Source organism: Ischnura elegans, chromosome 3 (genome assembly GCF_921293095.1).
Source record: "Ischnura elegans chromosome 3, ioIscEleg1.1, whole genome shotgun sequence".
NCBI classification, from domain to species: Eukaryota; Metazoa; Arthropoda; class Insecta; order Odonata; family Coenagrionidae; genus Ischnura; species Ischnura elegans.
In genome coordinates this window covers 96,784,846-96,810,569 of record NC_060248.1, presented here as the reverse complement: position 1 = coordinate 96,810,569, position 25,724 = coordinate 96,784,846, and the positions used below count along the sequence as shown (strand labels likewise).

Genomic DNA, 25,724 nt, shown 5'->3' with positions numbered 1-25,724 from the left:
TAGAAAACGACGATAAAAAATTTAAAGCATTGCGTCATTCATTGGCTCTGAAAAAAAAGAAATTTCACTAGGCACAAGCGCAATGGAGAGGAGACAGGCACATCGCGTAATGTAACTGAGAGTATGGTCTCCTCGTGGCTTTGACTGCAGTGCTTTAATATAATCTTGTATAGATAAAAAGATGTTTCGTAGAAAATATTAAAGGCTTCCGTTTTCCGGAATTTTGCGTATTATTATATCGTAAGCCCGATTGTTGAAGCCCACCCACAGTAACGATTCGGGTATAATATCCGGAGAATTCTTTCTGATTCAACTTCTATGCTATAATTGCAAATAGATGTCATTATTTTTTCCGAAAATATTACACTAAAATTCCAATGAATTACTAGTTCCCAGTGCAAAAAAATTATCATAACATATCTGCGGAATTTTTTTTTCATCTTTGAGATTAGAGCCGTATATTATTATAAAATGTGTATGTCGTATTTTATAAGGCGCTTAATCAAAGAGAGCAAGGCATATTGAAGGGGTGTTTACTATAAAACTTGGAAAATTTATAGATATAGCAATCAACTCCAAAAAAATCTTCAAAAGTAAAAGGGAAATATCATGCGTTAAATCATTTAATAAATAACCAAATCGAGATAATTATTTATTTAAATTCGTCATTACACCAAATAAATAATAACTTACGACATAGAATTCAAACTAAAGCTATAATCTAATCTAAACAGAATTACATAAATCACAGATCATGCTGACTACATCCTCAGTATGTATCACAAAAAACTTTGAATCACGCGCATTATATGCTATAAATAGCAATATCCGGTAAAAAAATTTCCAGATATGCATAAGAATAAAAAAGGAAGTGTCGAAACTAATTACTCAGTTTTTCTAGCCACAATATTTCAACTTTCAATTTAAATACACAAATTATCTGTCCCCTCAGGTTAAAAATAAACAAAATTTAATTCCGGCTTTAGCGGGTGGGACCGAGAATGCAATAGAAAAATTCGAAATCACGTGATCCCCACCCTATCCCTGGCAAATTTCCGCGTCAGGGAAGAGCGCTGATGGACTGATTCCGTCCTTAGCGATTGTTGTCATGTTTTTTTTCAAATATTTAACTTGATATTTCCGTCAAATACTCAAGGAGGAGATGAGGCATCAATATTTTATTAACATCTACTCACGGTATGTGAATTTAACTTCCTTTTTTTAATTTTCCATAGCAATATCGAAGGTTTTTTAAATTTTATTTTGCCCCAGATTTATTAGGTCTCCACACAGCCACCTTTAGCGCTCTTGCATGTATTTGCTCTGAGCCTGTTCAAGAGCACATCCATAACGGTGAAATGAACGAAACGTTTTACAGGAAAAAATGCTCTTTCTAAGCGTTTTGCAAACTGCCAACCGAGCGAATTTTATCTAGTACCAGACTTGCGGGTGACGTGCGAGGTGGATGAATAGCGCGCTGAAAACGTGAGACAGAGCAGAAGATAGCAAGAGGAGCAAACGAGGAGGGCCAGAAATTTTGGCTGGACGGCGTATGGCAGAGCGTGTGAGAGTCTTGATGATAGGTAGGTAAATGATACAGTCACAAAGTAAGAAGATGACGCCAGTTCATGCAAATGAGTGCAAAGTTATATAAAAAAATCAAGTAAATCACAGAACAGCCAACAGTGATTCTTTCGTTTCGTTCCTACTAATCAAAAAGACTGGCGAACAAATAGTATTATTGTCATCCAACCAATAACTACAAGCTTGAGCAAAAACTCTATCAAAATTCATCACAGTTGCTATTTTTTTAATCCCAATTGTAAAATAAATTATGACCAAGTCTCAGTCCTAAAATGGCAAAAACAAAATACAAAATAATCTTAACAGCTAGTCAACAATTTTCTGACGTGAGACGTTTGATATCAGAATTTGAAACCTGAGAGTTAGAGGTAAGAATAGTTTTGCCATTATTTCTACTCTATGAACAGCGTTTGAAGGAATAATATTCTTTCAGGATAGAAAGGAAAGTTAACCTCACATGACTACACAAAAAACCGTCGAACAGCAAAATAAATAATATGCCATACATGATTATTTCAGGGACCATTTTTGATTAACTTAAGTTGCAATGCTAAGATTTCTAGAATATTACCTGCATATAATTACTTCCCCTTATTTGATTCCCTACGTAGTCCTTATTTGAATTTCAAGACATATTATTCAATGATATATGAAGAAGGTGAAGAAAAAGGCGTTAAAAAAGTTCGCCGTTATCAAAAATCAGTGTGCGACATTACCTTCTCGAAAGAGGAAAGAAGAACCTTACGGAGTACATTATCTTGTTAATCATCAACGATGAAAAAGAAATAAGTTTCACGGATAATAAAAAAATATTCGTACATCTAGAAATAGAAATTTTCAATGGCCATAATATATAATATTCACAAACTCATGTTTAACTCGGTGGTATTGCATTTTAATGTAAAATAAGAGGTAGATGTAAAAAATATTCATCCAAGAAACAGTAAAACATAAAACTAATCAATGAAGGGAGCAAATGGCCAGCGAAGCCGCTAATTCCATCGACGAAAAGTATCCAATATTTGCAATAATATCTCCAGATGAAGTCACCAAATCCTCGTAATGCTCATCCACGATATCTCAATGGGATACCCTGGAATCATTCCTATGAGAAACCCGCATATTTTGCGTGGTAGAGATTCGAGGAAGCGTAGGATTGAGGTTGAGGTTTCAAGGGATTATAAATCGGGTTTTGGGGCCTCGGAGGAGCCCAAGTGTGCGTATTGAGGCCGTAAGTCTTTTGTCCGTATTTCTGCTGGACATTGGCTGGACCGCCGTAAGTCTTTTGTCCGTAATGCTGCTGGACATTGGCTGGACCGCCGTAAATCTTTCGCCCATAATGCTGGTGGACATTGGCTGGGCCAGGGACCACAGGCTGCCTCGTGTAGTCGCATCGGTCGAAGAAGAAATTCCCGGTGGGGAGAATTCCCCACGATCCTCGATGATACTCGACGCCGGGAGTGTGAGGAATATGGTAGCTCCGCGATTGGAAAGCCGCCATATCGACGAGGGCCTGACGGGAGACTGTCTTCACGAATCGTTGAGGTTGGACGTTTTGGTACTCGAACCCGCGCTGGTGGTAAAACTGCCTGCGGGGAGGTGTTGGCGCGGGATTCTGGTAGAACTGAGGAGGCTGTCCCCAAGACGGCGGACGTTGTGACATCGAAGCCTGGAAGAAGAATAAGAGGTAGTGGGTGAACTCACGCCTTTAACTGAAGTCACTGTCGAAAAAAATCATGAAAATCAAAGATAAACAGACTTTAAAAAATATTGGTATTTGGTAATTGGACCGACAGCTGAGGTCATTTGCGCCACGAGGAATGGGTAGGTAAGGAAGGGTTGAGATAAACCCGGCGTCGGCATTAGCCTGCTAGGCGACAGGCGACAAGGGGAACACGGCTTAAGAGTCCCATCCGATGCGACGGTCGGTGTGTTGCGCTTGAAAAAAATGTATAATGTGGTTGCTCTATGATGAAAGAAATTGAGATAGCGTTGGAGCTCCACCCCTTCAGTTGGATGGCTCAGCCATAGATTTAAACCTCTTGACAATCAGAAGTTAACTTCTCCACTTTTATTATAGTGACTCCGAAAAAATATGCACCAAGAATTATGAAAAATTAATTAATTGGCTTAGCCGGGATTCAAGTCCGGATCTCCTAATCTGAGGCAAATCTCAGACTAGGGCAGGAATTACATGGCTTAATGGTGTAAATGGTAGTATACCTACCGGCAATCGGGAGATCCTAGTTCAAAATCCCGGCTAAACAGAATGATTTTTTCACGGAAAATTTATACATAATTTCGCATCGAGCTCATAACTGCTTAAAAAGTTACTTGCTTTGTGCAGTACTCAGCAAAAAAAGTTTAAGGGGCCACCTCACAGAAGAAATGATAGATTGCTCTGTGTTCCTTTAGGGCATCAATTAAAATATGAATAATAAATAACGACATGTATATCAGTCGGGCAAAGTGATTTCGAGGAAACAGGTGAAAAGTCTATGGGGACGTATACTATCACCAAAATAAATAAATTAGTATACCTAAGTATACTATTTGAGAGTAAATAAATACAAATAATAAAAATACAAGTAAATAAATAAGTATTTATGTAAGCACTTGATAATGGCATAACGGCGGAAACCGCAAGCCGAAACCATTGTGGAAGTAACGAAGTGTTTTTCATTGCTAATATGGAGCCCTTCCACCACGTACAAGCTTCAAGTTTCTTTTTGATTGTATTCGGTTGATAGAAATGAAACACAAAGATATCTGCCTCTCATACATGAGTATCTGACTGCAAGCCAGTTAAAACACGTGTAGGAGAGTTTTTGAAATTAAAATTAAGCAGACAGTACGATATCTATGGGTATTATTTCATTATGCTGTTCTACGATATCTCGCCGGAAAAAAAGTTGACTCTTTAGGTAGATAGATTCATATCACGAGCAATGGGTACTTCAACCCCAAACGAAGAGTCAAAATATTCCACCTATTTACAAAAACAACTGTATACTTTGGTTTCTCAGTATGTAGCCAAGTTAGTGTTATCGTACTGAGCACTGCACTGCAAGAAAACTGCAAGGTCATGCGAAAAGACAAGATCACAGTCAATTCTTACGGGCCGCATATTTATCCCACATATTTTTTTTTTAAGAAATCGAATAATTTCCACATACATAGCAACGAGTTCTTAATGGTGATAAAGTAAAAAAAAATTCACTCGATGTTATCGAAAACATTAAGATAAATGGGACTGAACATCACATACCTGAATCGAAATTAGCAGTAAAATAACCGTCGACACCAAAGGGAGCAGCGATGGATGACTGAAGGAGATCATCTTTAGCGCCATCTCCTCCGAAGACGAACTGTTCTAGCTTACGTTGAGGCAAACCCTTTTTATACGCAAAACGTATTCATCTCAGAGCGAAAATTAACCTCAGGAGTTCTCGACTTTTTAGAATTTTTCTGCACTTGTCATTTTCAATGAGAGCACGCATGAAGCAACAGCCCTATTTTAGTCACATACGCTGCTTCATCGCAGGGAAATGAGCAAGGTTGGATCGCTATCAGACCTTCAGTACTCTAATTCGGCATAAAGTTTTCCATCAAGGCAACTAATATTAGTTCAAGGGTGTGGTTCAAATAAGGGATCTCTCGAAAGATAAGTAGTTAAAAAGATTTCCAAGTCCGACAAAGATAGTCGCAGAATAAAGAGCAATTGAGCAACATATGTGTGAGAGCATTTGTCCTAATGGGGGAGAAGGTTAGTCCTATATGAGGCGAATCAAGGTCGCGAGCTGAGAAAAAATAAAAATGACTCCCTAAAAGCACTTTTCTTATGCTCTGAGCCAGTTTGTTCTCAATCTCGTTGTACCGCAAATAACACAGCATTGGACTAACAATTGCCATGGGCCTGGATCTTTACCAAGGACAGCCTAATCAGAGCTTAAAATATCTTATCCTCGTAAAATTATTACATATAGTTTTATCTGAAATACTAAAAAAAATGGTTTCTTCAATGCCTTAGATGGATCCCTATCTCAGCGGATCATTCAGACTGACATTACATGAAATATGGCCCACTCCCACGAGCCACCATCCCATTTGCCGTTGTTACAACCATTCCGCCTCGCCTTTCTCAGAGCCCAAAGCCTTTTAAATAAAGTTTTAACAAAGCAGTTGTAAGTACGTATTAAAAAAACTTAAGTTTACCCTATCGTGCTCAAGACCTCAATTTAAGAGCTGCTTTTTCATTAGTCCTGGGGACCATTGCATCACTGTAAAGTATGACTTAGTAAGGCTAATAATTGCAGCTCTCACAGAAGGTTGGAGAAACATGTTTTATTTGCGTATAATTTAACATATTCTTACAAAGCTATCAATGGAAATAAATATGAATTGCTGCATTGAAAATCGTAAGAAGGATTGCATACATGGCAACGATATCTATCATTCCACCAGTAAAGTAAGTGCCAGTGTCGTAAGTTTGTTTCCCAAACCAAAATTCACAAGCATCAGATCTACAAAGCACCTTTATTTTGAAAAAGAAACGCATGATAAATTATTTTTAGCAGCAAAATCACAGTAAAATGCGCTCCTTAAGCTGCTTTATATATGAATTAGATATTAAAAGAAAACTATCCCCTTTGTCATGTCCATCATTGTTTGAATCTCAGTTCCTTCATCCATAGCTATTATAATAATTGAATAAAATACTATTTCACCTATTATTAATCTCAGATATCTTTTTAAAAAGTGATGGGTAATTGTGATCAAATATTCAGTAAATATTTCAGTTAAAATATATTATAGAGGTTGTACTCTATAAGAGGTTGGTATACCTAACTCAGGTTATTTAATTGATTGCTCGTAACGGCATTGAGAGATTATCTAATCAACTTATAGCTTATACAGGTGATATTAATGATTACGCTAAGTTCATTGAGGAGCAGCAGTGGAAGCACCTCTTATGCATGAGGCAAAAAAAAAAAACGCAAAAAAGTAGCTGTAGACATTATCAAAACAATTATGAACTTTAATAGCGAATATGGTTTCCAATTTTAACAGTGTGATAGAGTGTTATCTTGCAGAAAAAATAACTCTTCCTAATAGGTGGAGAAATGATTCTAAAATAATTCCCCAATTATAATAATGGGAAAATAATTCCCCAATTGCATGTAATGAACACTGGGAGCACCTGAAAACTTGTCGACATCCTTCACCAAGGACCCACGGTAGTGCTACTGGAGAAACTGATGAGTTGTAATTACAACATACGCAGAAGATTCCCGAATAACATTTTCATTACCGTCTTTGATAAAGTATTGCTCAATTGTTGAAATAGCACTTATTCAATTCAAAGATGTTATGTGTCTCCAATGCTACCAGCACATTCATCTCAAGGAATTTCTCCCCATTTCATCCTCACCATTCTTCGGTAGCAACACATTTCGAAGGCCTAAATCCTTTTTTTGGTCACTCTAGAGGATAAATGCACATGCTCGAATGTAATCACATCCTAAGAAGTAATGTAAGGCTTAAAGATGTTGTCATATTAATTATACCCATAAGCCTAACTTTATACCGCGAGTATAATGTGTTTCGTCCTCGAAGTGCAGAGACTAACGGCTCTTAAAATTTGCAATGCCATTACAATGAGATAGAAGTTCTACACATTTACAGTTTCACATAAATATATTCCTTTCCAGAGCTCAGTTGAGGTCCATTGATATGCCTCCACCTCAACTGTTAATTCTGATAATCGTAGGCATCGATTGTGTGATTGATTATTATTGGAAGTTTACGACCCTCTAAATACTTGTGACTGTCATCTTTAGGTGCTTCAAAAAACCTTCTTCTTTTAAGAGCCCGTTAATTACTGAAATAAGTAGTATATCCTCTGAGCAATAAAAAATTTACTCCTCCGGCGATATCCAGCCTAAATTCCCGCATTAAATGTATGTGTAGCGCTTTTCATTCGTTTCCCAGAAGAAGACAATCTAAATGAGAAATGAACAAAGAGCATGATGAGAAACAATTTAAAACCACATGTATCTGATAGGGTCTGTAATTGATTAAGGTAAATGGTTTCCACACGTTTCCTTAACATCAGCTTCGTCAGAAGTCAACTTTATCCGTAGAGATATCGTGGAAGAGCATATTAAACGATGAGCAAAGAGTACCGCCCACTTAATGTTAATTTCACAAGCTTTACTAAACGTATTTAGATTGGCTTGCAATCACCATCAGCTATTAACTCAGGTACTAACCAGGGATGGCCAGTAAAACGAAAGGAAAATGTTTCTTTTCGATTCGGAGGGAAACGAAAAAACGAGGCCTAGGTTTAGAATCGTTCCTGCACGAAATTAAATTCACCAATGAGTTCAGTTTCGACGTGGGACGGAACTTTACTCCCGAAAACGAAACGAAATTAATCGAAACTCCGCTGCTCATACTTAAGTTTCGATCCAAAAAGTTGAGTGGAGGGTGATAAATAGGGAATAATTTCGACCTATTACGTTTTACATAGCTTCACGTTTGAGCTTAAAAATTGAATGGCCAGTTTACCTTCACCTTTCTCCTATTAGTGGTAAAAATATGAGTGCTCCATGCATCCAATGGCGGTAGGCCGAACCTCTACTTCATTCAACCATACTTTTCAATCGCTGTGTGGGTCGAAACTAAACCGCTCGAAAGTGAAGTACGTGGTCCCTCCGGTGTGAAACATAGTCTGAGTTTCGTTTCGTCCCCGAGCTTTAGTTTAGTTTTGACCCGAAGTAGTTTTGACTCCGATTTCGTCTCCATCCTGAGTTTAGTTAGAGACGAATTTTGCTTTATGAATTTGGCGACCAAATGTATGTGCACTAAATTATTTCAGTATTAATGAGCTCTTAATTTACCCTGTAATGTAAAATAAAGAGAAAACTATGAATTGAATTTGGACTTAACTAGCACATAATTATGCTCCCTATGAGTAAAAATATTAGCACCGCGTTATATAATATTCACATTTTTAGGATTCAGATAATTACCTTTATGCATTTAACTTCAGTAAAGAAAGACGCTGATGTAATGTAAAAATTCGGCGTTATATTGTCAAGTGTTTAGCTCGATTTGGAGGAAAATCAGGGTCTGGGTCTACGTACTAGGAACTAGAAAACATTAACTCTAGTAATAATTCAGCACAACAGTGGAATCTATCTCAGTTTTTACAAAAAATTAACAAAAATGTATCTGAGGCATTAAAAAAATCAATACAGTAGATGCGGAGTATTTGAGCACTAATTTTCCCACATGAGTATTCAAAGCATAATATATAGGTATAGTCTAGTTCACGCGCTTGAGGCGTCATCAATACGACTCTTTGTCCAACGGCACCATAAGGCCTCAGTTTTCGGGTAAATATACTGTCTGAGCGAAATGTTCGCAAACCGCTGACTCCTAACTTGAAAGTCAACTCAATTCATTCTTTCAAAGCTTTCCTGCTGTCTTCTCAACACCTCTAATCGCTGGTCAGGTGTCGGATCTTTTGTGTAAAGTTCATGGCAATATCTCGGTCACGGTCCGTTTGCCATTTTGCAGCTGATACGCGAAGAACAATACGTCCTCAGAGTTGGAAAGAAAGCACTTCTCAGTATTCGAAGAATGAAGTATTCACCGAAGTCGCCTATTCTTTTTAAAGGCGACGTTAAATTGAAGTCATTTGCATTTAAAAGGTCAGAATATCGGCAAGGGAGGAACAGCACGGTTGAGACAGCAGGCATTGCTCCGATCATAACGATACACCAAAAAAAGCGTCTCAATCAAAATTAAGTATGCTTATAATTCAATTAGAACCCATGCTAAGTTTCAGGGTGTTATCAACCGCTAATAACTTCAAACAATAATGGGAATTTCGCCAACAAAATTTTGACTAATTAGAAAATCTATCATGGGATAGAAAAAAACCGTCTAAATCTTCCACCTCAACTAGTGAAACATATCTCAATACTATTCTGATGGGTTCCCACCTAAAATTCCGCACATGGAGGACAAAGGTACCGTATGACCAATTCATCTTATGTTAGAGAAATAAGCATCCTTTTTTGTAATTAACTCTATTATATTACATTCAAATACGTTTCCACCTTCACAGGCTATATTTTCTACTGATGAATGCTTGGATGTGTTGCTGTAAGTGTGCGGTAATGTATTCATTGAGTTATAATTTTATATACATCGCTAGATTAGGCAAATACGGGTAAATAGCCACCCAGCATCAGAGAAGGACAAGCACCCGATCTGAAGCGACATAATGTCCTTCGGAACTGAAGCTGATATGGATGGGGCATAATTTCAACACCGACGAAGAAAATGGATTAAAAAACGCTGTTACTCAGGAGAGAGGAGTCCCAAAATATGAGGTAAGTTAAAGTCTGCACTACTCAAATCAGCGATTAAATAAATCTATAATTACCTAGATATCCTCAACGATCTTGACGTCAACGACTACTTGGGGCCATCAATATATTCTACTAAGTACATCAAGGAAATATATTTAGGGGGCGCATCACATCCTCTTGATTGGCCTTTTTAGTTTATTTTCACGACATGATACTCATTCAAAAGAGATGCTATCATACGAAAATGTTCACGAGGTATGGAGAAGACTTTTTTTTACATTTGCCTATATCTTAAAAATAAAAAAATACGCCTGAGAAAGTCATTATTATTATTATTGAAGTATTCTACCGATTAAGGAATGCATAGAGTATTTAAGGAGTTTTCTGGTAGAATCCCCTCCCTTCATGGAATTCCCAAATCAAGCCTGAGAAAATAAGTAGATAAAATTTTTAAATCTGAAATACAAAAAAATGTTTAAAGGGGTATAATTTACGAAACACGCAACTTAAAGCGTAATAGCGTAAGCTTAACACAACTAGAGCGTACCCAAAAAATACCGGTAGAGCGGGTGGGATTCGTCTTCTTTAAAGCAAGATAATGCTGGAGAACTAAAGATTTATAGTGTGGACAGTAATACAGCCCGTATTCCAGTAGAAAGCCATAATGGACTCCGACCATATATTTCCACCACACAAACACGCTCATTTGTCTATTTACATGATTTCTCACGAAACAAGCGAGGGAGTATCCGCGCGGAGTGTAATGTTTTCGAGCGTGAAGAGCAACATTTTATAGGGTCAGCGCCCTCGTCTCAAAGCGACATGATTTTCTCAACGAAAATTCAATGCCAACTGAAGAAAAGAATAGGGTTTTATACTATTCCAGTGGACACACATCGCCTTAATCAAGAAATCTCACGGGAAACAATCCACGTAATCGTGGCATCAAAGGCCAGAACTGCAGGATTCATAAAAATAAATAACACCCGCATTACTGCTTTACTATTTATGAACTCTATAACGATTTCCACCCCATTTAGTCAAATGACGAAATTTCACGGATTTAACACATTCTTTTTCAAATCTTAAGTCACTATTGATACATATTATGAACGATATAACAAAATTAACTAATTCTATCTATGTATCCAAAGAATTCATGTTTTATACTTCAGCTTAAGTGCCATGCAAGTGTCCACTTCTAAATCGAAATAAGTAAAATTATTGCTAAACATTTGGATCCTTTACGCAATTAACTGAAATCATAGACTTTTAATCCACATCCAAAGTCACTTTAATGCCTTGCGTTAGAGTGTAAACAAAAGTGACTATTCGTTACCATTACGACCAAGAATTCAAGATAGATGCTTCGGCTGCAATAAATTGCAGGTCAATTTCCACGTCAGCAAACGCAGGATTCTCATGAGACATTATGATCTTTTGAGCATTCAATGAAACGATAAAATAACATTCTAACATAATGAAGTTTATCTGCAAACTTCTCGAGGGAAATGTTTTCTTACAGTTTAATAATACTCGTATTAACAGTTTTTACCATATTAACGTGACTATGCATCAAATTAGCAGTGTTACAGTCATTATTTTTTTGCGTTTCCGTAAATATTGAAAAGTGTCCCGGTTCCATTACTGGGGCAAAGATTACCATCGTAGTAACTACGAATTTTTGTCTTCGAGAAGTTTCTTTTACCAATTATTTATGCAGACAAGAAATGGCCTAAAAAGCATTATTTATTTCCCTTGTCCCCATATTACCTTCTAATTTAGCACATTAGGTTAAAATTGATTACGATAATTTTTCCCAATTTTGAATGTTGGTCGGTGACTTGTTTAGAAGCGTTAAAAAATTAATAGCAGAGATATTTTGAAAAAAACGGCATTTTTACTGCCTGAATTTAGTATTGCGTATTCAGGGTTGATGCGGGGATTAAATTCGTCTTTTTGATAAATAAACCAAGAATAAAATACTCTCGGGATGCGCAAGGAAGCTCAAGGGAGAGACGGCGAGAGCGACGCCCTGTCGGAATTTCCCCAGTATTCAAGAATGGGAGTGAAATTGCATGAACGTACTATCGACCTTCGGCCGGAGAAAGAAAGATTTCCGGAAAACAGAGTGAATTAGCCCACCAATGTAGCGGGATAGAGGGTTGGTAACTTCTAGCCCTTGATTTTTTCCTGTTTCGTATGTGCTTTTTAAGGAACAATGCACAATAGGACACGAAACTGGCTATACAACAACAAACCAGGGAATCGAGCATCCCCTCGCAGTGCAACAGCAATTCATGGAGAGCTGTTTGCTTAGATTTCAAGGAAATATCACAGCACTCAAACACAGGCATCTTCTTCAACTCCCTCCCTCTCTTGCAATCCTCCGGATAGAAAATTCAAACAATGATTCATTCACGGAAATTCTAAGCTCGCCTCAAATAATTCGCATTCGCATTGGTTGGTCCCCATTCTATAAAATGCGATTAATCCGCATAGGGGAGCATATTAGATCCAAGTCACTTCTTGGAGCATAACCAGGAGGATCAACGCGAAAACCTACTATGGTGTCAGGGGAATTCGCCCGATTGGCCATTCTGGCTGTCATCCTGCTTCTATCCACGCACCAGTCGCTGCATCTAGTCGGGGTAAGACCTATATTTTCAATTGAACTGGTCCTTGACATTTCAATTTCTCGAGCCAATTTCATAGATGCTGTAGAATGCCCTCAGATAAAATCGGCGTATTAAAAAAAAACTCCAATTTTTTGTGCTTGCCCTCTAAAGGCATGATTATACTTGAATCTTCTCGGAGTTACTGCCATTTTAATGAAGTATGCAACCATTAAAAGTTAATTAAGTGCAAAAAATCAAAACAAATTCAAGTATTTTTATAAGCTTAAGCTCCCAAGATTTAAGCCAAATCGATCAATTACGTTAATCGAGATGGCATCAAAATTACATATTTTTTCTAATTTAATACTGAGCAGTATTTTGTATAGATAGCTGAACAAAAACTTCAAAACACGAAGTTTTCTCACAGAATATAACCTTTAGCTACAAAACCATTAAAAATCATTAAAAATTCAATTATTTTTTAAAGTTAAGTTGTTAAGGTTTAAAAGTCACATCGATCAATTACGATAATCGAGAAAAGCACCAACATTACATGTTATACTTAATTTATTACTGAGTAGTAATTTACATAAATACCAAATAACGACTTCAAAACACTATTGCAACCTGAGAATTATCTCGTATAGGTACATATTTTATAAATGAGAAGTTTTAAAATTGTTTTAATGATTTAAGGGACAATATTTTGCTTTTTATATTGGTACAGATTTTTAAATGGATAATATAAGGCGAAGGACAATAAATTGGAATTGGCTGAATTAAAAAAATATAAATGGAAAACAGATTCTTAATAAAGAAAAACGTCCATATGGGTCTCCCTTTCATCAAGTTGATCACCTATATGTTTATTCAGAACTGATAGTAATCATGAATATATTAGTAGGACGGCCCTGAAATAATGCACTATGCAACGTAGAGAATGCTGCGTAAAATTAGCCCCCTACCAAGTTCTCGAGAGGTGCTGTCTATGGTACCATTTAGACGTGGATTTCGTTTAGTGCACAAGTTTTAGTGGCCACTCAAAACAGAAGAACTAAAGATGGGAATAGTTTTATCATATGTATTTTGGGAAGTGACTGAGGGAGATCCAACGAGTGTTTCAAGTGTGAATCTGTACATGCCCCAGTCTCACGATCATTAAAATGTGCATTCTCATACTTGTCCGTGGTATCTGTGTATCCCTACTGTCTTCAGCCAAGTTTAATACTGCAATAAATAATACTGCCAAGTTTAATATTAACTGCAATGCACTATACACTATACAGTGTATAGTGCATTGCAGTTAAACTTGTGTGTATAGTGCATTGCAGTTAAACTTGTGTGTATAGTGCATTGCAGTTAAACTTGGCTGAAGACAGTGATATTGTCTCAAGTCCATATAAATATTTTATTCCATTGCAAAATAAGGACTTGATCTTTGTTTCAATGTCAATTCATCTACACAATGGAATTTAGATAGGTAATAAGTCAAAACAGGCCATGCATAATATTTACACTTCATGTACATTCCAACTTGCATGTTATTGAAATATTCTTATTTAAAGCTGATTCAATATTTTAGACATAATATTCAAGGGAGAACTATATTTAAAATTGTGTAAAAGCATATACTTTTTCGAGATACATTTTATATAGATGAAATAAATTGGAATAATGATTATATAAATGAGAATAAAAACTGTTAAGTGCTGTCACTCCTCCCTGTAAGGTGCCGTTGCAATCTTTCCATCTTATTGTTAGAGTAAAAGAGAGCTCAACGTAATCGGTTTAAAGCGATCAGTTAAGAAACAGAGGCTTGATCTTTGTTTCAATCTCAACTATTCTACGTAATGTAATTTAGATTGTTAGTAAGTCAAAACAGGCCATATATGATGTTTACATTTCATATTTATTCCAGTAAGCATTTAACAAAAGTATTAGAAGCGGTTTCAATATTTTCACATCAGGGAGCAATGACAGTAATTTTTTTAATCATTGCGTTGTAGAAGATGTGAATTTATTAAATAATTTGGAGAAACGATAATATTAATGGCAAGAAAAATTTTGAACAGTTGTCCCTCATTTCAGCAGGATAGCGCAGCAATATTTCCAGGTTAGGGTAGCAGTGGGCTCTACCTAACAGGATTAACCCTTTATAGCCCCAGATTGCTTCTCAGTGACATTAAAAATGTATAAATTTTCAGCTCTGTTCGGAAAAGATCTATACTGCATTTACTTTTGTGCCGTAAAGTTCAATGGCTGAATACGATTGCCACGATAATTATGATTGAGTAGAAAATTTTCACTTTCTAAAAATAAGCAATCTTGAAATTTGATTCCTCTCCGAAGCAGCTCTGCTGAGCAGCTCAGCGATCGGTTGAGAAGCAGATACTTAAATTCAAGTGTATTCAACCCGCAGCCCACCTGCTACAATAAACAATGTAAAAAATCGCATTGATTGATTGAAAAAAATATCAAACCTTATATTAACCTCGAGGTAAAACCTTAGGTTAGTTAGTTAATGTAAGGTAAGGTAAGATTATTGCACTTGGAAATTATATTTATTTAAATTTTATTGATGTTGTCGTAAAAGTTACTTGGAGCATTCCGGACCTCCGGACAATGTGAAGTCGATTTTTGTCCCTTTGTATCAAAAAAGGCTGAAGACCCCTGCTTTAATGTATTCCTTCTTTCACAGGCGACAAGCATCGAGCTGAGGAATCCTCCCGAAGCGTCCGATTCTCTCAAGAGCGACCACGTCCCCGCCGCGGCGGAACCAAAGGAATCGTTGGAAAGGCACGCGGAGGGTGATGAGGAGGAGGTGATTGCCGTGAGCACCGACGGTGGACCAGAAAAGGACACAGATGAGCATTCGGAGACGAAAGAACGACACGATCTGGAGTGCAAAAAAATCCACCCGAGGGAACAAGAGAGCAACGCGTTGCGGCCACGACTTCCTATGCCCTACGTTCACGCCGTGGTGCCGTACGTCACTCCGCGAGTTCCCTGGTTGCCGCATTACCGTCGTCCAATCGATCACTACAACCACGCGATCGTAACTCCTTTCGCTTTCCGTCCTAGCGTCTACAATCCGTTGGCGGCACCCCAGCGTCCCTTCACCTATAACGCCCTCCCACACTATTCGCAAACGAGGCACGTGTTCTGGCAGAACAATTCTCCCGCTTACTACTTTCCCAGGCTAATGCACCATTTCGTTCCGTACTACAGGGAAGCGTCCATCCGCCCGCATTACGCGCCCGTGAGGGTTAACAGCGGAGAGACCGTGAATGCGATTCAGGGGGTTCCGCATCCGTCGGATGAGGCACACAAAATGGGTGGAAAGCGTTGCGAATGTCCAAATCAAATCAAGATTCAGAATAATGAGAGTGAGGTGAAAGCAGAAGATATGTCTCTCCAGGGTTATGTTAATGACACGGCAAAGATAAAAAATATGGCCTCACCTTAGTTGAATTGGAGGGTATTTACTCAAAATGATCTCATTCAGTTACAGAATGGCTTGATCCTTGGACTTTCGTCAATCGCCTGTCCCAGACATGGCCCCATGGCCACATGGTCATGTAATGAAAAGAAGAGTTCAGTATCGTCATTAAAAAATAATTAGCTTAAAACTTTCGACTTGAGTTGTAAAGTAGGACTTCCCAGAGCAACTTTCATATTGTTTACAAGGCTTTGAATTTTCCCAGTGTCGTTGATAAAATACGAACGATATCTCCTTAATATAGGTGATGGTTTATTTGTTTTAAAGACAAAGCTCCTAAAACCGAGATTAGCTCTGACTTTGATCATAGTGAACTGAAGCGGGAGTATCTCCAACTATTTAGGACACCTCACATAGAACACCATCACGGTTTAGTTTGAACATTACCTCTCCGACGTGTATATTCCTGCCGATCTCATGACCCAGAGTTGACCCTATGACATAAAATGACTGGACCGGAGACACGACTCTATACTATTTACCATGAGCTTCAAACTGAACCTGAATAACTCTTTCACAGCGACGAGACGATAACAAGTCATTCAATTAATTGACAAATCACAAAATGGTATCATTTTCACTCGACATTGAATCTTTAAATCTGGTCAACCTGCGGATACTCTTAGACGATCTGACGAACAAAGACATTAACTGACTCAGTATTTCCCAAAAACAACACAAATCAAGTTATTTTAAATTACGTCAAAACACTACTCTTAACTACTACTCAATGACTTTCACGTATTTTCAGCAGCAATGACATTAACTAAAATTTGAAACCAGTATATTACTTCGAAAAAAAAAAAGAATTTTGGACAAACGAAGGGAATTTGGGGCGAATTTGAGATACTAATCAACTTAATCGATGCCTTGACGATGACTCATGACTTACGACTGTGACAATGGGACGTGACATTGAGACGATGGACTGGCAACTTCTGGAAAAGCCCATTGTGGGCTACGGGGTTTTTGTACATAGTCATTATTACGACTATCGTGAGAGGTATGAGTGTATCAGAGAATGATTGAATGTACCTATACTTATGTGCGTGTGAGCGGATGAATGAGAGTGAATGTGTGTAACCTAATTCAAATTTCAATGCAAGAGGAGTGTAAATTTTCAACTGTACCTGAGTGATTGGAAGCTTTTCCTTAATATTTCTGCATCATCTAGTATTTACCTTACTTCTGGCCGCTAAGAAATTTTTCTTGAGTTATATTTTTGGAAATGCACAAATTCCCAAATACCTATTTACAAATATAAGTTATATCAGTTAATGGAATTGTTTTATTTATCTCTGGGCTATGCAACTTACTCAGTGATTAAACCCTAAGACTGGTTTGAACAGGTGGGGGTAGAGCTCACCCCGAACAAACCAAAGTTGTGTAAAATCACCCATATGGGGGGAGTCCGTTCCCCTAGAGCACATCGAACTTCGAGGATATTGTTTTGTGGTGTCCGATGGATTCACCCAGGGTGTAAGAACCTGAAAAATCTTTTTTTTTATTAGATAACTTTATTTGAGGTACTCGACATTGCAACGCGGAATTACGGCGTGGCGTACATGGCGAAGAAGCATGGCATCCTATATTCATGCACGAATATGAGATTAAAATACGAACTATTTTTAATCAAAGGATTCATCCAAATTCGGAGACAAAGCCATTTACTTGGGATCCAAAGTATCTTGACCAATAAGATGCCTTTGATATCAATTACAATGCTTGACATGGTGGAAAGGGTTGACGAGCGATGAGTTCCACAAATCTTTTGCATTGTTTTCATGTAAGATGACAGTGAAAAAATTTTGGAATTTTAATTTATAAATACTTGCCATCTGAGGCAAAATAAATGCTAAAGAGCAAAACTTATGAAATCGATACAAAAAACGCTACCTCACAGCAAAGTAGGAGAATTTCAACGCTTGGTAAGGGTATTCAAATGATTCTTTCTTGCGTTTGCAAACAAATTCAAAATGGCATCTTCTTACAGTCAATATTCCATACAGTCAATTATGCTAGCCAGGTAGTTTTCTGCTGATTAAAAATAAAATTATAGGAATTTTTATTCGCTGAAACCACCTTCACATTCGTGCAGAAGTAAAAGAAGAAGGAAGGCTAAAAAATATAGGATCAATAAGACCAGTGATTTGTGATAAGGAAAGACGAAATCCGACGATGAAACATCTAGACTAAAAAATATTTGAGAATAGTATGGTATTTCAGAGTGCCCGAAATATTATCAGAGAAGTAAACGGCCTCCATGAAGCATTTGAAGCGGCATCAAAAAGGTCATTATTCCAAAAATCCTTAAAAATAGCCCTGGCCAATAGATCTTCAACATTCCAAGTAAAAGAGCATTTCTTCCGGAACATGTTATTTGTATTATGCTAACAAATATATTAATCTGCAGTCTATTTCTCTTATATTACTATCATGATTCCTTCACCTCGTGATATTTTTCATACCTAAAAATCAACATCATTTAAACGTTTTGGCGCATACACTCCACTTTTACCCATATCTATCAATCACTATATCTACAACATATTTTGAGCAAAAAGCAATTTAAAAATTGCAATCGGATTGTGACTACCTTTCATCGTAGAAAAAAGGCCATCGATTAGAAGATCACAATGAAAGAACAAGTAAAATCAATGGTCACTATGGACTATAAATCTTAGTTTATTCATCACTTTTGCTCAATTTTAGGCCTTTAACTTTACAACACTGTGATGTGTTTTGGCCGCCGTTATATGGGCAGCCCGCTGGTGTGAGCTGTTGCTAATTCTCCACAGTACGTGGAAGAGAGTCTTCGCCCCATACCCCATGCTATTGTTCGCAAGGTGACCAATCAACAACTACACACTCCACCACCTATACGCTGCCTATGTGTATAACGGCGGCCAAAACAAGGCGTCAACCTGAAGACGCTTGCTGGAATGCAGGATAAACTGTTGTCTCAATCACGACGACGCGGAGAAATCCGGAAAATGCAGCCTTCATTAAGAAATTGGGATCCCTGAACAAAATATTTTTAATTCTACTAGAGTTGAAACGTGTTAAATGAGGAGATCCGTTTTAATTATTTACCATTTTTTTCTGTCCCTGTTCCTCTCCTCCCTATACTTTGGCCCTTTGGCATCACTTTGACCCCATTGTTCCCTTAACCACGTAATCATTCACCACGAAATATCCCGCTACCCCAAACTCGCTAACAGTTCCCTGTCTGTACATACTCTTAATGTATGCCCAGTAGGGTGCGGATAATTTATCGAAAATCGGAAAATCTAAACTTTCCCCTGGCCAAAACATTCATTTTTATGAGAAACACTTCTTTGAAATTTTTGCTGCTTTTTCATATTGTTAACACTATGAAAAACGAAAAATTTAGCCTTATATTTCGTCACTAAATCAGCTATGCCTATTTTCAGAGTATTTGATTCGTTCGGATGCCCTTAACAACTATTATATGTCTCTCTTTGAGGTCTAAATGGTAATATTTTACCATCCCTAATGCTATAATGGATTCGGGCTGAATGACTCCTCACTTCCTCAGCAGAATTATTAGCCCTTGGCACATCTCGTTGTCGCCGAATTGTTGCTTCATTCATTTTGGCTAGGCATACATCATATATAAAAATTAAAATTTATTGTTATCCACAAGGATTTATAAAAAAACACTCGACCTTTCCAGGTCAATATCAAAATTCCACCAATTTAGATCGCCAACCATTGATTTCAAAGGGATACATACCTCCAAAGGCAAGGAAGACAGCAGTAAGGATCTTTGAAGTTTTCTGCAGCTTAACTTATCGTCACCTAGCGCTTCAGATAAGTAATGCGTTGTGATTTTTTTTCTATTCTTAGATGTAGTGGGCGAGAGATTCCAGGGATCGCCATCAGTAGAAAATTTTCCCCTAGATGGCTCGCAATTACAAACATTGGCATTCAGGTATTGATATGGTTTCGGAACAGTTTTGAATGCCGTTATTTATCGCCGCATATCTCTTGAGCACAGATTTTTGGTGAATAAAGATTCTATAGTGGTACGAATTACGTGATAGAGGTTGATTAACCACACTACGATCATATCCAGGATGTTCACTGCAAGGATTGCTCTGGCACTGAAGAAATAAACACATAACTTCAATCTACAAATAGATTGTGTTTTCAGAACGTTTTTAGTTGACAATTAACACGAAAAATAACTATTTACGATACTTGAATTCATAATTTTATTATTATTGGATGATAAACTTGTTTGCGTCAATGGAGATGAGAATGACCTCAATAAGAGAGCATGCTTAGGATATGATGACTGATCATTCCGGATTTTATATCATTATTTATTACATCTGTGATACTACAGTTACATTCTGACATGCAATGCGCACAACTCTTAAATAAAATATTTAATTCGTAAAAAAATAGAATGCGATGCATACGTTTTTTAGCATAAAAATGAGAAATTAATGGTGAAATTTTTGAAACTTTACAGCAGGGTGATCAATCACCAGCATGCAGCATACATTTGGACTCCCACATGCGCACCACATCGTCCAAAAAACGTCCCGTATACTAAAAAACTATACTACTATATGCTGTTAGAAATAATAATTGAATTAAGAAACATGCACTAATTTTTACATAGGTTAGTAGGCTACACTACAAGTCATGCAATCTATTTTCGAGTTCTATTGCTGCCGTTATAATCTCTTATTGATCGTGGAAAAAATGACATTCGGAATCTGTCTGTTCTACAATCTATCTCTCTTATTTTATTTATATGATCTGATCTTCCGTAGTGTGTTGGCGTCCGTAAGATATGGTTAACTTCGTCAGAAAAGACACTGCTCTTGAATTTATCTAAAAGGTGTAGTCTATTTTTCAGTCTACGGTCCGACAGAGATTCCCATCCGAGTTTATCTAAGAGGTCAGTTACACTAACAAGACTCTCGTAACGACCTTTCACATACGTGGCAGCTCTTCTTTGCACGCGTTCTAACTCTGTTATTAAGCCTTTTTCATGAGGGTCCCAAACACTGGCAGCGTATTCCAAATGTGGTCTAACGAGGGAAAAGTAGCTAATTTCTCTCACTTTGTCGTCGCACTTTCCTAATATTCTTATATTATTTTAACAAAACCCATTTTACGATTAGCTTGACCTAATCTTACGATTATACGATTTAACCTTACGATTAGCTTGACCTTGATCCATGACACCACTCGATGATTTATATTAAATATCTTAAGCAACCTTCGAGGCTGCATCGTAAAGAAAGTGGTACAAGGAGATTTAATTTGTCATACACCCTTTCGCCTTGGTGATTTGTGATACAACTCGACGTTGCGGCATAAACTTTTTGAGATAAGCTATTTTCCGTATTGCAAGAGCCACCGGGAGCTACCTGACACATAATTCGATCAAAAGACAATATTTTTATCAGGAAAGTAAGCACAGGAAATAAGTGCTAAAGAAGTCAGTTTATGTTTTTCTAAATAAAATTTCCAACGTAATGGGAAATTAAGGTAATTAGGAAATGTCGTAACTGATAATACTGTCTTACTTGGCTATACATACTAGCATTACGCAACTGGAGATATTAGTATCGAAAGCTACATTTGAACTGTCAAAACATTAATTGCAAATTTGCTACTGTATTTATCGTTTACTACTATTGGAAAACGTGACATTTATTTTGTATTATAAGACACCTGTAAATGTCAATTTTTCACGAAATAGGAATTAACCTCATGAAATTATATTTCGAGACTTTCGAGAGTCTAGTGGAGGAGGTATCGGCTCGTTTTCAAATTTTCCATTTCGTTATCGAGACGAGAAGAGAAAGTCTCGAGTTTCACAGTAATACTAGCTGAATCACTGAGTAAATGCTTCTATATCTTGCGCAGATTGAGTGTAACTTGAGGAAAAAGTATGCAGAGAAATTACTAATGAAATCGTTCTCGAGCTGGGGAGTGGGTTGATATGTCGGCTAGAGCGCTGGCCTCTCACAATGAGGGCCTGGAATCAGATTCCGGCGGCGGCAGATATATTTCACAGACAGCCCTGTCCGATTTCTGCGTGAATGCTTCGCAGCGGGCACTTCTATTACACAACGCCGTCAGTAGGACCGCGACCGTTAAGCTGTGATCCCCTTGGCGCCTTTGGTTAAGATTGGGCAAATGCCAACGCCAGGTTTCTCACAATTCTTCCATTCCTCATGGCCCAAAGGACCTTAGGTATCTGTTACTTCTCCAAATAACACACTATACAGCTCTCGAGCCAATAATTCCTCAGTTAATCCCCGCCCGAAAAGAAAGCACTCTTCAAAGATTACTCTACTTGTTGGAACAGAATCATTTCATTGACCATTAACTTTGGACACCGTGGCGAGAAATGCAACTCGAACAGTATCTTCATATCAGCGGTACGAGGGTAGCCTTTTAAGTGTCGGGAATAGAACGTTCCTTATCACCTAGCAACTATAAATGGTGTTTATACAAAAAACTTTTTCAGTTGGTCAATGCCCATGCAAAGTTTCATTGAGATCGGCCTGATAGTTTTAAAACGGTGGCGCGTCGAAGTTCCCAAGTCGCCGTACGAGATGGAATTAAGTCATGAACAGTACAGAACCATAATTTTCTATAACTTTCGACGAAGCCTCGAGTTACAAAGTCGCTTTTGGAACAGCAAAACGTCGGAATTCTTTATCATCCTCCATACAGCCCGATTTCTTCACATTTCCCAGAATCAAGAACATGCTACGAGGAAAGCGCTTCCAGACTTCTGAAGAGGCGGTTGATGCCTACAAAACAGCCATTTTGACTACCCATACTTCGGAATGGAATAAATGTTATAACGACCGGTTCCATCGAATGCAAAAGTGCATTGATTATCGTGGAGAGTACTTTGAAAAACAATTTTAAAAATTGCGTTATTGCACCTCTTATAGTTTTCTTCATTCCCGACACTTGAACGGCTACCCTCGTACAAGAAAAGAATAGCTGGAGTTCGTCAAGGTTCGTAGCGACTGCAGCTATCCAACCCCACCTTCCAAACCCCGCCATTCCCCCACCAATTCGGCTGAATTTCTGCTGGCTTAGACCTCAACCTATTCCGCACTCGAAACGCTGCGTCGACTATTTCAACCCCAATGCTGTTCGGGCGCAAGTGCAAACAATCGGTCAGAAAGACCTTGATTCCAGCTCCCACCAGGACCTCAATTTGAAGCCGTGCGTGCGCTGCAGAGCAAAACGTGACGGCACGGCAGCGCAACTAGCGGGGAAAGGTAAATCCCCTCCGCTGATCCCGTCTTCTAATCTCCGTTTCGTGTGAAAGGAGAGGAAAGAAAAGGAAGCTGAGCGGAATAATACCAGGGAAGCGGAATAGGCTCTATTACAACATCGAGAAACGTACAGAAAGATTAACAGTATGAAAAGAGACTTTATTTTATTCGTTTAATTAAATTTATAATTGTGACCAGGGGCGGTATGAGAAGATTGGGGGTTCTCGGCAGGGGATCATGACGGGGCCCCCTTTACTCTGAGGGGATTCGGGGCTTCTCCTCAGGGAACTTTTTACGAAATTTTATTCCCGGAAATGGATTTTGCCGCTATTATGGCACTTTACAGCCAGATAAAAGTAAATAAAAAATAGCAATTTATTAAGAAAAAATATCATGAAAAGTTACAAATTCACAGCTTATAAAATTTAATAATACATTATGGTTCTATTATCTATTAACTAGTGTATTTTTTACTTGAAACCGCGCTGAAATCTAAAAATACTCCAGGATAACTTTTCGAATAGCCCTTTCAATAAAGCATTAAGTTCTCTTTTCTCTTCTCATACCTTTATTTTATTTTTATTATAATTTTATTACACAGAGTATGTTGTAATTAAAGCAGCAAATGAAAACGTACAATTTTATAACGGCAAAAAAACTTTGGTTCAAGTACTCATGAGTCTTTTTTGACTACGCCTTTCTTATACGCTTCACGATGGACACGAATGTTGCGGGGGGGGCCTAAGCTCGGGGCCCTCGGTAATCGCCGACCAGCCGACCTGGCCAGACCGCCCCTGATAGAGACTTTTAAATACCCAGTTATTCTCTTCACAGAGAGTATACCGATTGGCACAATGGCGAGAATATACTATGAAACCCACTTCCGACCACGAACTGTTACGTAAAAATGATTGGGGTGAACGAGACAAGATACGACAAAAAGTCAAGAAGTCGACCCCAATTAAAATCTTCTGGAGCCACAGAAAAATTATCGAATCATTAACATTTCTATATCTTACAGTGTTGTTCGCTGCCTCTAGTTTTCGGGGTGAACGAGACGAGATACGACAAAAAGTCATAAAATCGACCCCTTCTAAAATCGTCTGGCACCCTGAGAAAATCGTCAGAACACTAAATTTTCTGCCATATTGTAGTGTTGACATCTGCCTCTCTGCAACTATATTTTTGGCATTTTAGGGTCGAAAAATCTGTGGTAATGAGGAATTTTAACATCACGGAGAAGCTTTTCAAACCTCGAGATCGTGTTTATCATAACCTGATTTACAATCACCGTGGTTTACAATTTGTCTGCGTTCCTTGACAGCTGATTTGACAAAGTTTTGAAATGGGTTTCCAGAGGTCGTTTGTGACGCTTAGGAGATCCGTGTTCCACGGAGGAATACGATATAACTGGTACCGTTAACTGAGGAATAAAGAGACAAGGATTCTTCTCTATTTTAATCTTATTAGCCGCGAAAGATCGACGAAGATCTTAACATTTTTTGCAGATGAGTTGATGACGTCAGGAACTCATTCCAAGGGCGCGTTCCGTAATTCACTGGCAGTACTGCTACTGCTGCTGCAAAACGGAACGGAAAACAGTACTGCCACTGTAAGCAAGGCAGTGATTTCGGAACGGTCAACAGTAGCTGCCGTGATAATTTCGCGGGAAATAATGAATCGTGCAAATGCCACTTTCAAAGTAAATTCAATATATAAGTTGTAAGCATGAAACTTCGACATTGATGTATTGCAGCCTAAAGAAATATTTTAAAATATCCATTGCAATCGAGGAGAGTCACGTAAGACCTTTAAAATTAAAAGTACTTCAATCTCAGGTTGAAAAATGCCTTCCATTGTTAGGTTTTCAGTGCGTAAACATTATCAAGAACAATTTACAAGGCACCGATGCAGGATTTAATTAGCTGTCCCTCAATATTCATGATTGAAGAAAAGTTAAAGGCAATATACGCTTTACTACACATTATATTTCGTACTTCATGGACTAACGCAAAATAAGCGAGTATGCTGAAACTTAAGCAGACGAAAACATGGGTACCGTTGTAAGGTAGAAGAATGCCAAGGGAGACGAATTTCCAACGTACAGTTAAAATTAATAGAGTGTGCCACTACCTAGAATACACATTAAACGGTATGGCATAGAATAAGGAAGTTGCATCTCATTGATGATAGAAATTAAGAAAGTTTATGCATACATTTCTGTAACACATGATACACATACATGCGTGGAAAACGTAATTTTAATTATAGTTTCTTGCGTTGAAGTTTTCGGGGATTACTTCTTATCTACAACTGGAGTTAACGAGACATTATTCCAGACACCATCGGT

At 37.9% G+C, this 25,724-nt stretch overlaps 2 protein-coding genes across 4 annotated transcripts; one reads left to right on the top strand and one right to left on the bottom strand.

Annotated features, from left to right (window-relative positions):
* Positions 1-639: 639 nt before the first annotated feature.
* Positions 640-5,650, bottom strand: LOC124155073. The gene is made up of 2 exons (XM_046528812.1): positions 4,853-5,650; positions 640-3,253 (listed from the first exon to the last, which is right to left on the bottom strand). Exons 1-2 carry the CDS (start codon positions 4,934-4,936, stop codon positions 2,690-2,692), a joined length of 648 nt encoding a protein of 215 aa, XP_046384768.1. The 5' UTR covers positions 4,937-5,650; the 3' UTR covers positions 640-2,689.
* A 3,671-nt stretch (positions 5,651-9,321) lies between these two features.
* LOC124156211 lies at positions 9,322-17,363 on the top strand. 3 transcript variants are annotated; one of them, XM_046530605.1, is made up of 3 exons: positions 9,322-9,623; positions 9,812-9,989; positions 15,285-17,363. In XM_046530605.1, the coding sequence occupies exons 2-3, from the start codon at positions 9,909-9,911 to the stop codon at positions 16,050-16,052; spliced, it is 849 nt and encodes a 282-aa protein (XP_046386561.1). In that variant the 5' UTR covers positions 9,322-9,623; positions 9,812-9,908; the 3' UTR covers positions 16,053-17,363. The 3 variants fall into 3 exon arrangements, with proteins under 3 accessions (XP_046386561.1, XP_046386560.1, XP_046386559.1); XM_046530604.1 differs by having other exon boundaries at positions 9,722-9,989; XM_046530603.1 differs by lacking the exons at positions 9,322-9,623; positions 9,812-9,989 and adding an exon at positions 12,465-12,619.
* Positions 17,364-25,724: the final 8,361 nt, after the last annotated feature.

Coding starts and splice junctions, on each gene's coding strand:
- LOC124155073 (XM_046528812.1), bottom strand. CDS start 4,936: ATGGCGCTAAAGATGATCTCCTTCAGTCATCCATCGCTGCTCCCTTTG. Junction 3,254..4,852: donor TACTGCTAATTTCGATTCAG/GTATGTGATGTT, acceptor TTCTTCTTCCAG/GCTTCGATGTCACAACGTCC.
- LOC124156211 (XM_046530603.1), top strand. CDS start 12,536: ATGGTGTCAGGGGAATTCGCCCGATTGGCCATTCTGGCTGTCATCCTG. Junction 12,620..15,284: donor AGTCGCTGCATCTAGTCGGG/GTAAGACCTATA, acceptor CTTCTTTCACAG/GCGACAAGCATCGAGCTGAG.